Source organism: Strongylocentrotus purpuratus, unplaced genomic scaffold, assembly GCF_000002235.5.
Source record: "Strongylocentrotus purpuratus isolate Spur 01 unplaced genomic scaffold, Spur_5.0 spur5_contig_858, whole genome shotgun sequence".
Taxonomy (NCBI): domain Eukaryota; kingdom Metazoa; phylum Echinodermata; class Echinoidea; order Camarodonta; family Strongylocentrotidae; genus Strongylocentrotus; species Strongylocentrotus purpuratus.
Window position 1 is genome coordinate 3,011,990 of NW_022145566.1, and position 15,889 is coordinate 3,027,878.

At 36.2% G+C, this 15,889-nt stretch overlaps 1 protein-coding gene across 1 annotated transcript in view; it reads right to left on the reverse strand.

The window, feature by feature from the left end:
• The window catches only part of LOC115919048 (sulfate transporter-like), a 28,967-nt gene extending 14,023 nt beyond the window's left edge, over nt 1-14,944 (reverse strand). The window contains exons 1-3 of the mRNA XM_030998005.1: nt 14,873-14,944; nt 12,924-13,234; nt 11,354-11,470 (exon numbers count right to left, since the gene is read on the reverse strand). Of these exons, the coding sequence (XP_030853865.1) occupies nt 11,354-11,470; nt 12,924-13,194 (388 nt within the window). The 5' untranslated portion in view covers nt 13,195-13,234; nt 14,873-14,944. The remainder of the gene's footprint in view (nt 1-11,353; nt 11,471-12,923; nt 13,235-14,872) is intronic.
• Between the last annotated feature and the right edge of the window lie 945 nt (nt 14,945-15,889).

Here is a 15,889-nt window from a genome sequence, read left to right on the forward strand (position 1 = left end):
CTTATTATTGCGATCTATGCTCAAAACAGCAGTCGACAGTCGGCCGTAAACAATTCCAGAAAGCGCGCGCCGAAGTTCCTGGGCCATACTGCGCAGTGTGATGCGCAGTGGTTTGGCTAGCAATGAGCTAGAATCAGCGTTGATGAAAAATCGCTTGAACGTAAACCGCAGTGACCTTGCTTTTTGTAACGGCGTTTTGAATTGTGATTCATGTTTGTGATTCTAGCTTCGAAATTCGATTGAACGCACCCTAATTGAAATAACCGATTACTTGCTAAAGGCCCGGTCACACAGAGGGGACGCATGGGGAACGCACGGCCAGCGCATTGGAAATTTGCAATTTTGGCCAGTGCGTTGTCGTGCGCCCAACTTTTGTCGAAGCTACAGCGAGCTGACACCAAATGCAAAGCGTGTTGCTAGCGCGCTGAGCGCATACAGGGTGCATACAGTGCGCATACAGACTGTACACAGAGCGCACATGATAACAACTTCCACGAATGCACAGCGTGTTGCTAGCGCGCTGGACGAATGGTCCACGCATGCACCGCGTTCTCGACAGAGGTGGTCACACATAGACGACGCACGGCCCGCGCATTGGAAATCGGAAAAGGCCGTGTGTCTAACTTTTGTCACGATTTTGGAAAAGCTAGCGAGCTGACACAAAATGCACAGCGTGCAGCTAGCGCGCTGTGCGTATACCGGGCGTGTGCTCTGCGTATGTCTGGCGCTCGTCTAGCGCGCTCCACGCATGTCTGGCGTGCCTTTGGCGTGTACATTCATGCGTCGAGCTTCGCGCACACTTTTGAGCATGCTCAAAAAATCCCGACGCACACAGCGAATGACGACGAATGCATAGCGTGGGTCCAGCGCGCTCGACGAACGAGTAACGAATGATGACGCACGCCTAGCGAACGACAACGCACTGGCCCAAATTGCAAATTTCCAATGCGCTGGCCGTGCGTCCCCCGTGCGTCCCCCATGCGTCCCTTCTGTGTGACCGGGCCTTAAACAATATTGACTGTGGTTTGATAACAGGTGATAATATTCCTTGATCTCAAAAAGGCGTTTAATGTTATATCTCACGAAATATTGTTATTAAAATGCCATATTATGGTATTAATTCTGTTGAATTAGACTGGTTCTCTTCATACCTAACGAATAGGCAACAATGCGTCTCATTTCAAGGTTTCCAAAGCAATTTTCTACAGATTTACTCTGGTGTGCCCCAAGGGTCTATTTTGGGCCCACTCATTTTTTGCTTATTTCTTAATGATATGTGTAACTTGAAATTTAGTAAACAAACCAAAATTGCTCTGTACGCTGATGACACGGCACTGTTTTGTAAAGGTAACAATTTTAAAAGCAGTCAGAAGAAACTACAAAAATATTATGGTTTACTGCGTAAATGGTTTGAAATAAATAATATGGAAATAAATGCAAGGAAAACTAAAGTGATGGTCTTTGGAACGAAACATAAAACTAAGAACTAAATTTTGAAAATCTGTCATGGACGAGACTATCTTGAGAATGTTACCGAGATCAAATATTTAGGCGTAACCCTTGACTAAAGTCTAAGTTGGACACCACACATCACTATGAATATGACGGACAAAGAAAGCGGACAAAATATACAGTTTCTCAGGTAGAAAAAGGAACATCCCTTCACTGCTATTATGTGAATATGTGAATATGCATGTGACACCTGTTCTACACATTTTTACAAAATAGCAGTGAAGGGATGTTCCTTTGTCTACCTAAGGAACTGTATATTTTGTCCGCTTTCTTTGTCAGTCATATTCATAGTGCATATTGAATGTGACTAATAAGATTGATCTGGCTATTGCATGCACTAGAAGGATTAAGAGTTATTTGAACCAAAGCCTACTGAAACATCTTTATTACTCCCTCATTCTTCCACATATAGATTACTGTGCAGTTGTTTGGGGCAAGTGCAAAAAGAAAGATTTACTCAAATTACAGAGGACGCAGAACAGCAATATTAGTCCTTAATGCAGACTATCTAACCCCAAAAGACGTCCTTTTAAGCACTCTTCAATGGCAAAGTGTTGAAAATAGAATCAACTACCACTACTGCATTTTCGTCTACAAAATACTCAATAATCTAGCCCCTTATTATTCAAAACCTTTTGCTTGCAAACGTCCAGTTTACTATGTTACTCGTCATTCTACCTTAAATCCCTTATTTATCCCGAAACCCAAGACTGAATTTAAAAAACGATCTTTTTCTTTCATCGCTCCAAGCATCTACAACAATCTACCGACTCATATTCGCACGGCAACTTCACTCCAAATGTTCAAAAACCAAATTAAATCACTAAGGAGTGACGTCACGAAAGGAGTGACGTCACGAAAATGATGAGGAGTGACGTCACGAATATGATGGCTTCAGGCGGCGGTTTTGAAGGCTAGGCGGAAAAATATCTAAATCCTCTCGATCCATGGTTTTGTATATACCGAAAATCTATGCAGTAGTATGAAAAAGAGCAAAAGTCATACTTCTTCAGAAAGAGATCCATATTTTCTCAGGAAAAAACAAGATTCTACGAAAAAATCAGCAACCATGGCGAGCAAGACACGTGAGGCGGCGAGCAAGGCAAGTGAGGCGGCAACCAAGGCAGACATGGCCGAGCTGACCAACACGATTGTGAGTCGATTTGATGGGCTGGCCGCCAACGTGGCAACCATTAAAAAAGACATTACCGAACTGCGCAAGGGACTAGAAGACCTAAAAGCGACAACTATCGACTCATCCGCAAGAATAAATGATTTAGAACAGAGCATACCTGCATTAAAGAACGAACGCTTAAAGGCAGAAAAGGAGCTGAGAGAAGCCATCTTGGCGATGGACATTCACAACAGAAAGCAGAACCTACTGATATACGGAATAGCAAAGGAAGCAGGAGAGAATGTGCAAAGAAAGGTACGAGATGTGATTGGAAATTTGGGGTTATCGGGAGAAGTTGTCACAAATATGTCGTTGATAAACGCCCATCGACTGCCTCGTAGATACCCTGGCCCACCGGGAGAGGAGCGAGGACCCGACCCCTTGATTGTACGATTCGGTACCATGTTTGACCGTGATCTCGTACTACGGCAGTATCAACAGAAACAACGCGACTTAATGGTGGCTGCGAGGGAAAATCGTGATGCCCAGAACCGACTTCCATTCAGGCTCCGTATCGACCTACCCCCACTTTTGAAGCGACGCCGTTTCGAGCTGGAAAAATGTGCCTACAGATTAAGGAAAGAAGGAAATCAGTCAACGAGAATCCGCGTAGATCTAGTTGGAATCGAAGTAGTGCTCGAGAAGCGAGAGAAAGGTTCGACATCGGCTTGGAAAAGAGAAGTTGAGTAGATTGAAGTTGAAAAATGTCATCATCATCATGGTCACCAGTTCATTTTCCTGTATATTTTGTTGATATTGAAGTTAGTATTGATACCGTCAATACTACCAAAGCGATTTATCTTCAACGATTGAAAACTTGAAAAGTGTGACTACTAATACTAGTATTACAGATAAAGAAAAGAAAGAAATCAACCAAGATTCCCGTTATCTGAATCGATTGTGATAATGAGACAGACCAAGGAAAAAAGTCTACATCTACATCGGCTTGAAGTTGAAGGACTAAAAGACCTAAGATATCAACAGATGGTGAGGATTTTTTTTATTTATCTTTGGTACATTTTCTTTTCTTTTTTTATGTAGGAATCAAATATTCAGTTTGTATCACTCCAAAGTGACAAATAAAATGTGAAGAATGTTAAGATTAAGATTCAAGCAGTTCTTTGGGCAATGAAGAAAAGTCATGCATGATGTACATCATGATATTTTGTATTATGTCCAATAGTAAATTACCCACTATTTTGTTGGGAATGTTGGTATGTAAAATAATGAAAGGAGAGAATGTGGATATAACTGTAAAACAGTTCGAAAATCAGGCAGATTATGCCTTGCACTTAGATTCTGTCTGTCTAAGATATTTAGAGTGTAATGAACATAAACATTCTTTTGATTTGAACTTAAATTTCCTTATATCCATAGAAAATGTCATTTTCAGAAGATGCTCTGATTTTGATACGTTTTCATTTTTTCACTTATTGTAGTACTCCTAAAAGAAGGAAGGTAGAGAAAATGTTATGTTTAGAGGATGCTCTGATTTTGATACGTTTTCATTTTGTAACTTATTGTAGTACTCCTATTAAGAAGGAAGGTAGAGAAAATTTTATGTTCAGAGGATGCTCTGATTTTGATACGTTTTCATTTTTTTTTCACTTATTGTAGTACTCCTAAAAGAAAGAAGGTAGAGAAAATTTTATGTTCAGAGGATGTTCTGATTTTGATACGTTTTCATTTTTTCACTTATTGTAGTACTCCTAAAAGAAGGAAGGTAGAGAAAATGTTATGTTTAGAGGATGCTCTGATTTTGATACGTTTTCATTTTGTAACTTATTGTAGTACTCCTATTAAGAAGGAAGGTAGAGAAAATTTTATGTTCAGAGGATGCTCTGATTTTGATACGTTTTCATTTTTTTTCTCACTTATTGTAGTACTCCTAAAAGAAAGAAGGTAGAGAAAATTTTATGTTCAGAGGATGTTCTGATTTTGATACGTTTTCATTTTGTAACTTATTGTAGTACTCCTAAAAGAAGGAAGGTAGAGAAAATGTTATGTTTAGAGGATGCTCTGATTTTGATACGTTTTCATTTTGTAACTTATTGTAGTACTCCTATTAAGAAGGAAGGTAGAGAAAATTTTATGTTCAGAGGATGCTCTGATTTTGATACGTTTTCATTTTTTTTTCACTTATTGTAGTACTCCTAAAAGAAAGAAGGTAGAGAAAATTTTATGTTCAGAGGATGTTCTGATTTTGATACGTTTTCATTTTGTAACTTATTGTAGTACTCCTAAAAGAAGGAAGGTAGAGAAAATGTTATGTTCAGAGGATGTTCTGATTTTGATACGTTTTCATTTTGTAACTTATTGTAGTACTCCATAAAAGAAGGAAGGTAGAGCAAATTTTATGTTCAGAGGATGTTCTGATTTTGATACGTTTTCATTTTTTGCACTTATTGTAGTACCCCTAAAAAGGGAAAGATTATGAATCAAAGTTGTCAGAAGTAAATTTTCATTATACTTCCAGTCTCTGAATTGTTGTTTATCTTTTAATTTTCTTATGTTTAAAAAAAAAAGACTGAGGTATTCGTTTTTGGGAAGGATTCTAAGGATCTGAGGATTCTAAAAGTCATATTTTTGACTTGCAAGACAGCAACATTACACTCATTTAGTTCATTGGCAGTGGAGAATAGTACTTTTAGTTTAGTTCTGGATGCAGGATTTGGCAACGCTAAAGAATGTATTCAGATGTACACTGTAGATCTCATAAGAAACCATGCGCATACCTTCAACAGGTGTCTTCCTTTGTAAATTTCAATAAGCCTTTATAGAAATGTACTTGCTTGAACTCTTGAACTTAAGATGTTGCACCATCTATCTCTATCTCTCTTTCTCTTACACTCCCTGCTATGTAAATTAATGTAAATCGTTGCTCTCGTATTTCAAAGGGTCTTGAGAGGATTTATTTTGGCCACAATGCTGTTACTCGTGGCTTGTGTTTGATGTTTGTGTTTTTGTATGTGTGTTAGTTGTAGGTATTTATATTGAAAAAATCTTCCACAGGTAGTTCGTCGTCTTTTTTCGTCTCGGTACTCTCGTCTGATGCAGGGTGACATTACTTTTATTTCAATGAATTGTCACGGCCTAGCAAATGATAAGAAAAGAGAAGATGTTTTGTTATATTTGAAATCTAAACAATATGATGTATGTTGTATTCAAGACACTCATTTCACTCCTGACATAGAAACAGAAATATGTCGCAAATGGGGAGGCAAGTGTTTTTTCTCTTATCATACATCCAGCTCTAGAGGAGTAGCAATTTTGTTTAAGGATACTATTCCGGTCAAAGTTAATCAAAGTAGAATAGACAATGGTGGAAACTTAGTAGTTTTAGATTTGACATTATATGAGTACGACATTACACTGGCGTCTTTATATGGCCCGAACACTGATAATCCAATTTTTATACTGATTTACAACGTATCATAACAGAGTTCGAAAATCCACATGTTGTTATTTGTGGAGACTGGACTTTAGTGCAGGACCAGACCCTTGATACTCATAATTATGTTCATGTAAATAATCCTAGGGCGAAACAGCAGGTTAAAAATATGAAGGACGAATTAGATCTATGCGACCCATGGAGAATTAGATATCCTGTGAAAAAAATATTACACGTGGCGCCAGCCGAACCCTTTTAAACAAAGTAGATTAGACTTTTTTTTATATATCATCAGAATTACTATCATTAGTTCATAAATCTGATATTTTATCTGGTTATCGAACAGATCACTCATTAGTTCGTCTTAGCTTGTCTTTAAATAAAATTAAACGGGGTCCAGGAATTTGGAAATTTAATAATTCTCTATTAAAAGATGAAAAATTTGTGTCAAAAATTATAAAAACTATAAAAGAGACAATTACATTTTATGCAAAAGATGAGGTAGAGTTTGATGAAAACGATAACATAGTTGGAAATTGTGAATTATCTATCAATGACCAATTATTTTTTGAAACTTTGATAATGCTATTGCGGGGTGAATCTATATCCTATGGCTCGTTCATTAAGAAACAAAAATCAGTCGGGAAAAGGAACTGGAAAGAAATATCGAAGTACTGGAACAAAGACTAGTGACATCGAATGATAAGACCGCATTACTAAAAGAATTAAGTGACAAAAAGAAGCAACTTGAAACCTATCGCTTAAAGGTAAATGATGGAATTATCATGAGATCTAGAATCAAATGGATGGAGCTGGGAGAAAGGTCATCAAAATATTTTTTAAACTTGGAAAAACAGAATAAAGTAAATAAAGAAATACGGCAATTGTCAACAGAAAATGGAGATGTTATTAGGACAAGATGGTATATCTAACGAAATCTTTAAATTTTATTCAAACCTATATAAGGCGAAAGACACTGAAGAGGTAGATATAGACACATTATTAAACTATCCAGATATTCCTAAGTTAACTCCAGAATTGTCCACATTATTAGAAGGTCCTTTGAGTGAAAGTGAGGTTTGTTTAATGCTAAAAAGTATGAAAAATAATAAATCCCCTGGGCAAGATGGCTTCACCGTTGAATTTTTTCGTTTCTTTTGGCAATATCTTAAAACGTTCATTATCAGATCTTTGAACTTTGCTTATTTTACAGGAGAATTGTCGCAGTCACAAAAATTAGGAATTATCACTTTAATTCCTAAAGGAAACAAGCCTCGACATTTATTAAAGAATTGGCGTCCTATTTCACTTTTAAATGTTATATACAAAATAGCATCTGTGTGCATAGCTAATCGATTAAAGCAAATATTGCCCCGCTTGATACATGAAAATCAAAAAGGATTTTTGAAAGGCCGTTTTATCGGAGAAAATATTCGTTTACTTTATGATATATATTATATACCGAACTTTAATGATATTCCAGGCATGTTGTTGATGATTGATTTTGAAAAGGCCTTCGATTGTATATCTCACAAGTTTCTAATCAATGTCCTTGACTTTTTTCATTTTGGGCCATCGCTGAAAAAATGGATTAATCTATTTTATCAAAATGCTTCTTCTTGTGTCCAGTAAATGGTTTTTGCACAGAAAGATTTACTATAGGACAAGGGTGTCGTCAAGGAGACCCATTATCTCCATACCTGTTTTTACTTGTTAGCGAAATATTAGGAATTTTGATTAGACATTCCAATGATTTAATTGGCTTGCATCTACAGGGAAACAAAAGTAAACTACTACAATACGCAGATGACACCATTTTGACACTTAACGGTACAAAAGAAGATTTACAGAGCTCATTAAAAATATTGGGTAATTTTGAAGAAATGTCAAACCTAAAGATCAATATTACAAAAAACTCATGTGATATGGATTGGGGAAAATAGAGCCTGCAAAAAACAGCTAATGCCAGAGCACAAACTAAATTGGGTATCAGAAGGTTATTCGAGATACTTAGGAATAGATTTTTCGGTTAACTTAGTAGAGATGGTAAATCATAATTATACTGAAAAAATTAAAGATGTAAAACGCCAAATTATTTCATGGTCCAAACGAACCTTAACTGTCCTCGGAAGAATAACTGTACGTCAAATCTTTGTTGGTGCCAAAATTGAACTATTTGTTGCTTTCACTTCCAGAACCGAATTCGCAAATTATAAAAGATATAAATCGTTCTTTGTATGCATTTATATGGGGTAACAAACCTGATAAAATCAATAGAGAACAAATGTGTCAACTATATAATAAAGGTGGGGTTAAGATGATTTATATTTACATTCATGCTAAATCCCTGAAAATATCATGGATTAGAAGATTTGTAACTAATTCTCAGATAGAAAGTTTCACTTTTCACATGTTCAATTCATTCTTGCCCCAAACCTATTTTTTTCACCTGTATATGGGCTCACATTATTTTAGAAAATTAGCAGACTTGACTCCAAATCCATTTTTGAAAGAGGTCCTTTTCGCTTGGTCAGACTTGGTCGAACTTCTTATTGACGACATTGCAAGTCAACCTCTTTGGAATAACCCCCACATTAAAATAAATGACAAAGTGGTATTTTGGGGGGCTTGGAATTTACGAGGAATACGTTTTGTGAATGACATCCTAAAAATAGATGGTTCTTTTTGTTCATATTTTGAGTTTCAACGGAGATTTGACATACAAACAAATTTCCTCCAGTACTATGGTCTTTGTAATGCAATTCGGTCAGGTTTTAAAATGACTACACATGTAGCTCCTAGTAAGGCCTTAGCACCTATCATTCCCGAAAACCTTGTGGTGAAAACAAATGTTGGTTGTTCACATATTTATCAGTCTTTGCTAAAAAACAAAGTAAAAGAATGTAAAGCCCTTACAAAGTGGAAAAGTTTTTTAGATTTTCAAGATGTACTTTGGGGTTCGTACTGTCAAATTCCATTTCAGTCAACAATAGATATCAACATGAGGTGGTTTCAAATCAAGATTTTAAATAGAATATTATATATGATGAAGGACAGTTTGTTAAGATTTGGTGTAGTGGCTGACAAGAAGTGTACTTTTTGTAGTAACAATGATGAAACTATCATACATGTTTTTTGCTTTTGTAACTATTCTAATGAAGTATGGTCGAAGTTAGAGTTCTGGATATTTCGTAATACGGGGGAAAGGATCAAATTTACAAATCAAAATAAATTGTTTGGATTTTGCGGTAGCAATAATAATGCACTCAACTGTGTTCTGATGGTTGTAAGACAAGAAATATTTTCAGCTAAATTACGAAATCAACTACCATCATTTGATATAATTTTATCAGCTGTAAAACGTTATTATGAAATGGAAAAATATATAAACCAAACAAATCTCAGAGAGAATAAACTAAAAAAGAAATGGTTTCACTTTAGAAAATATTTTGAGAGTGTTGGAAATGTGCTAACATAAACATGATCATGTATTTTATGTTTGGTATTTTTTTTAAATTATATATTTAAAGTACTAATTTTGTCATAAATGTTTGTTTTTATCTGCCACAAAAGTTTTTGGCCGTGATGATTATTATCTGTGTCAAGCCATTATGTATGGAAATTATTTCTTTAATTATTTGTATATGATATATGGATGTTCTGTATATGATGAAATTTGTTTTGAAAATAAAGAACCCTGTGGAAGGGGGGGAAAAAAAAAAAAAAAAAAAAAATATTGACACGCGCTTATGAAATCAAAAAAAAAAGAAAAAAAGAAAAAAAAATCCCCCCACTGTAATGCATGCACTGGTACCTAATGTTATATCATGACTTATTACAGTTAGTTTTGTTTGTTTGTAGTTGTGTAGTCTGTAGTCGTTTTATTTCTTACCTTTTACCCTTTTGATTTTATGTCTGTTCTTTATGGCATGTGTATTTGTATATGTATTTTATATTGTATCAATAATATCTTAAATGTTTGATATTTTAGGCCTTATGTTCACTTTGATCTAGTTTTTAAGTTGTTTTAGTTCAATTATGGTATGTTGTTTATATAATGTCTTTGTTTTCTACAATGTATTCTATTTTTTGTAAATCTTCGTATGTACAGGGCTCTTTTGTAAAGCAGGCCTCTGGCACTGAAAAGACTACCCTGTTTTTAAATAAAACTGAATAAATAAATAAATAGAAAAGTATGTACCTGTTTTTTTTGTTATTTTGACGCATTTGATTAAACGACTTTTCACCTCAATATGTCGATTGCATTATTTCTTTTGTTTTCATGAGAAAGCTAGTTTTAGGCACCATTTTGTTTACCCCTGTGCTGGCTCTTTTCCCTTCAGCGAACATCAAAATATATGTCTTTTTGACACGTCTTGGTAACAAATTTTATGACACAGGACCCTGCTATGATATAACAAACGAACACTTCATGTCATTATTCTACCACAAAAGAAATAATTATAAAGAGTCTAGACTCCAGAATGTGGGGAGCGCCGACTTTCTATAGCCTTTGTGGGACATTCTTTGTCCCCCCAAACAAAATCTGAAATTCAAATCTATTTTCATAATATTCTAGAAAGACAGGTACGAGAATGTACGTGTCAACGATATCATCATAGTTTCAAAGGAGAAAGATAAAAATTAATCGGTTCTAAAACGCTCGTCAATCTTAGATCCTCTATATTAAAAAAATGTACTCCTATATATTTGTTTAATAAAAAGGATTGCTTTTGCATTAGTCCTAAAATAAAATTGTCAAATAATCGTCGCTGGCAGGGGAATAGGAAAATATTGGGCATTATTACTGCCAAAATAAAAGCAAATCTATGTCACATTATTCAGCAATAAAACGAAAAAAGATGTACGTGTCATTGGGAAAAAGGGTATCTGTCATTTTAATGACATATTGGTTGAGTAAAGAGACAAAACATTAGAGAAATTGTATCATTTGACCATTACGAATCATATTTGTTGCTTTTTCCTTGGATGAAGATCACACAATACGGATCAACATTTTATCAAAGTTTAACATTTCAAATGATTTCTTTTGGATACATCGTCATCGTCATATTGAAGATTATATTAATAATCAATCCCTCGGATCGGTGCCCCCTTTAAGTGGTACGTACGCCCTAGTTGCCCCCTTCAATTGGCACGTACGCCCTAGTTGCCCTCCTTCAATAGGCACATGGGCGTATCCACTGCCTGCGATTGGGTACGCAACTGCACCCCATCTTAACTTGTTTGACAGCCTATAACAGGTGTAAACTTACTTATTGGTATGTTGACAATGCCGACTGTGATACCTGCCATCACATCTCCGACTGCATTGTTCCTTAGGTTATACTGACGTAGCCAATGAAATGCAGGGAAGATATAGACGATTAGACCTACACAGAAATGATATAATATAGGTGAGGTTAACAGATGCTTAAAAAAAAAACTTTAATGGAAAGCTTAAAAAGTACTAGGCCTACCCATAATTTTAGTTATGTACTTATTTTACAGTTGAAGCAAGGAGAACTCGATGATTGAAGGGTGTAAACTACTTCCGGAATAAGTTTTAGTACTTTATATACAAACAAAACTTTTAAGTTAAAATAACATTTGAATTTTATAACAAGATATTCAATGTTTAATAAATCAAAAGGGTAACATTTGAGTATTTAGAAACTGATAAACAGTGAACAGAGTCCCCTTCGAACGACGGAATGGGATGAACGTATTTCACTCAATAAGCCAGTTCACAGTTGCAGTATGAGCAGGAGCAGATAAAGGACATTGCACACCAAATTGTGAATAACATGGAAACAAAATACTTTAAAGCAGTCTTCTTTACTGTTTCGGGTAACTGATACTTTTGGTCCTTTTGGAGCAACTTGGGGGCCCTGTTGTCTTCTCAGGGATTTAAACAATACCATATTTTATTGCATCGTTCATAGTCGTTTTTCTACACATAACAGACATTTTCAGCCGAAATATTTGCTCTGAGATGCATAAAAACAATGGTGGGCCCCAACACATCAAGTTTGGGCACTTTGGGCACATTTTATTTAAAAAACAGTCGGTGCCATCGTTTTCTTCAAAACTTTACTTATGAATACACATTTAGAAAATCGGGGAACCCTATTTGGCCTGCTTCGAGAATTAAGAACCCACTCTCTAGACATTAAGACATCGGCAAGCAGGGATGCCTTTCCTATTACATCCTCCATTTTCTATCAGCCACACCAACAGACCGACTATACACCGAACGACAGCCAAGAGTTGCCGCCAAAGACCCTAAAATCGGTCGTATCGAGTCGAGGTATCAACAGCACTATGAACATGACAGACAAAGAAAGCGGACAAAATATACAGTCCCTCAGCTAGATAAAGGAACATCCCTTCACTGCTATTATGTAAAAAGGCGAATATGCATGTGACACCTGTTCTACATTTTTTTTATATAATAGCAGTGAAGGGATGTTCCTTTGTCTACCTGAGGAACTGTATATTTTGTCCGCTTTCTTTGCCGTGGTATTTCTAGAAACTAGTTTCTAGAAACACCACGGCAAAGGTAAGTTCGTATGTTTTATACTTTATACTTTCCATTTGAAATCATCTCAGTACTTCTTGTTTTCTTTTTTTATTGAAGCTGAGTGTGATGTTTCTGAAAAAAATATTCATATTTAGAAGAAAAAAAAAGATCTTTTTGCATTATGTGTGAATCTCATTTTCACCATTTGTCTAGTATCATCAACTGAAATTAGAATGCTTTTTTTTAAATTCTGCACATATTTTCAAAATGATCCATTCCCCAGAATCTCAAGATCCGTTTTTCTAAAATTCAACATCTCTTACCTAGAAACTGGTCTACTCCACACCGACATCGTTTGATCTTACGCTGTACGAATTCCCTCGGGCTCAGTTTATCCTTCCGTTGGTATCCATGTTGCTCATGAAATTCCGTCATCGAATAACAACCGCGGTCAATGACCACGCGATGTGTTACTCCATTGTCGCCGACATGCAAAACCTTCCTCCTCCGTCCTACGCCGTTGACGCCGACGTCGACGTCGCCATTTTGACCATCATCGTCACCGATGATCACGTCGAGTTGGTCTTCGTCCATCGCGACGTAGAGATTTTTGTGCGCTGATAAAGACGATGACCTTTTTAAAAAAAAATTGGAATTTGTTAGATTATTTTTGATTTGAATTATGTGTGTATCTCCAGAATTTGAAAATTGAATGAAAAGGCCATATATCAATTTTCATAGATACATTTTATAAGAATACAAAATGACAAAACTCAAGAAAGGAGAAAAACACGAGACAACAATCTATTAGTTCTATCAAGTTCGTAGTACTTGTCTTTGTTTTAACTATTGTAACCATAATTGTAAAGAAAAAACGGTTTCCCTTCATCCGAATAGCTACCGAGATGGTCGCAATAAAAACATTAAAAGAAACAATTCCTAAAAGCAGTAACTGCCAAACCATGGACCCTACTACAGATGGACTAATGATGAGAGTCTTTCTCTGATCACATCATGACCACCGCCACCTGATAATAGGGACTTTTAGATTTGCACGACGAGAACGTGGACTGTCACGTGTGACTTCCTTTTAAGGCACTGTCGGGCACTGTCAGTGCCTTAAAAGGATGTCACATTGCCTTAAAAGGATGTCACATGTGACAGTCCACGTTCTCGTCGTGCAAATCTAAAAGTCTCTAATGTGTATGATGATGAGGACATACATTTGACGCGACAATGTTGATTATGTAATCACGCATCATCACAGACAAAAGAACCTTTTACATTTCTTCAGATTCTTTTCGCTGGGCCAGGGCCCAGAGTGTAGTTTCAGAAAAAGTATCGTGACTTAAGACCAGTTAGAGAAGCAGTGAACCCAAAATTATGACAATTTGTGTGATATTAGATGATTATTAAAGAAGTGGAATTTGGTGGACATACATCTGGACTTGCCAAAGTTTGAAAAATAAAAATTCTTTACTGTCCTACTGCCTTCCATTCCTTTGTAATGGATAGGATAAGTTTTAAAATGAAGTTTAAAATCATTGTGTTACAGCCCAATTTTCAGGTTTCTCTTGTAAACTACTTCTAATTTCCTATTAAAACTTCATTTACATCATTACTCATATTTTTGCGTAGGCATTTTGTAGATTCTTCAAGGCACAGTTTAGGTTTTGTATGGCTGACTGGCGCCCAGGACTGGCGGCGGTCGTGATTAGATCAAAGCTTGGCAGCAGGTTAGGAATGTCATTATGATACTTTTGATAGAGTCAGTTGCATGAATATATTATGGTACCGATCAGTGTCCATTTGTAGTATAGGTCCATGGTAGGACAAACAGTATAGCTTGCAAAACCTACAGAACAACACATAGGCCCGAATTCACAAAGGAGGTTTGTCGACAAACCTTGGTTTTCGTACGTCATATGACGCGTTTTACGCGTTTTTTTACAAACCTGGTTTGTAAAGAACAAAAGGAGGTTTGGCGAAACAAAAGGAGGTTTGAGCTCAAACCTTGCTTTGTGAATTCGGGCCATAATGTATGCAATTCGCATTTTGACTATTGAAGGACAATTATTTGTAACATGTGAATGAAATAATTTGTAGCGAGGCACTTAACAAAGATTTGTGCGTTCAATTTGATACATTACGAAAATGGTCTACTACACACACGCACAAGTCATCGACTTTTTATGTCAGACAATAATATTATTGACGCCTCTTATGCGACAGAATATTGATTCAAAACGTGAAACAAAATAACAAAACTTACCAATATCAGCCCATAAGACTTTCCCCGGTCTTAATACGAGATCGATAGATCTACCAGTGAACATATAGTTTGCGAATATTATGACATCGTAGAGGGAATCGAAAGCCCAGAAAGAATTAACCCATTGCTTACGGGAACCTGGTAATCCCTGTGTTAAGTCTATGGGAACTACCTAATTCAGTAGTCAACGGATTTTAAAAGACGTGATTACATTGTTGTATTTGGCCTTGAGTTAGAGCTCTCCACAGTTTGATCACAGGATATCATGGACTGCCTTTGTGACATACGGGGTCATTCCGCTGCCTTATACGATTTTATATTATTGTATTTGAGTGTTTACACAAAACCTGGCTCCCTCATAAAAACAAATCGGAAAGCTATTCAAATTGCTGAATATGTCTGCGGTGACTGTACTAAATGTACCGTACTAAAACGTAACCTAACAGTCCAAAGTCGAGTTTGAAGAAAAAAATTAACTAATATGATGATTTTTCTCTTTCTTCAAATCGTTTACACAAAACTTAAAACCGATTGAGGATATGCCGAAGAGGTCATCTGCATTTCTAAGCCTGCATAATGGACGGCGTTCAGACGGCCACTACGCCGACCTTTGGGCAATTCCACGGTAACGGAAGGACACTCAGACAAGATTTTTGAACTTCAGGTTCATACTAAAAGAACTGTTTTATTAGTATAAGATGTGAAACAGTACAGATATAATACCTATATAAGTGCCTTTAATTCTCCCCCCAAAAATTGTCATTATAGTTAAGTAGTTTAAGAATGTGCATATTAATTATCTCGGTAACGGAAGGACATAAAAATGGACATGGTTTTTCCAGTTAATTAGTGTTTATCCAAACTTTTTGAAGTTGATGAAGCTTTCCACTTGACTGAAACACATTTTGTTCCCCATAGTTTAATACATACTAATAAAACATTTCTTTTAGTATGAACCTGAAGTTCAAAAATCTTGTCTGAGTGTCCTTCCGTTACCGTGGAATTGCCCCTTTACGC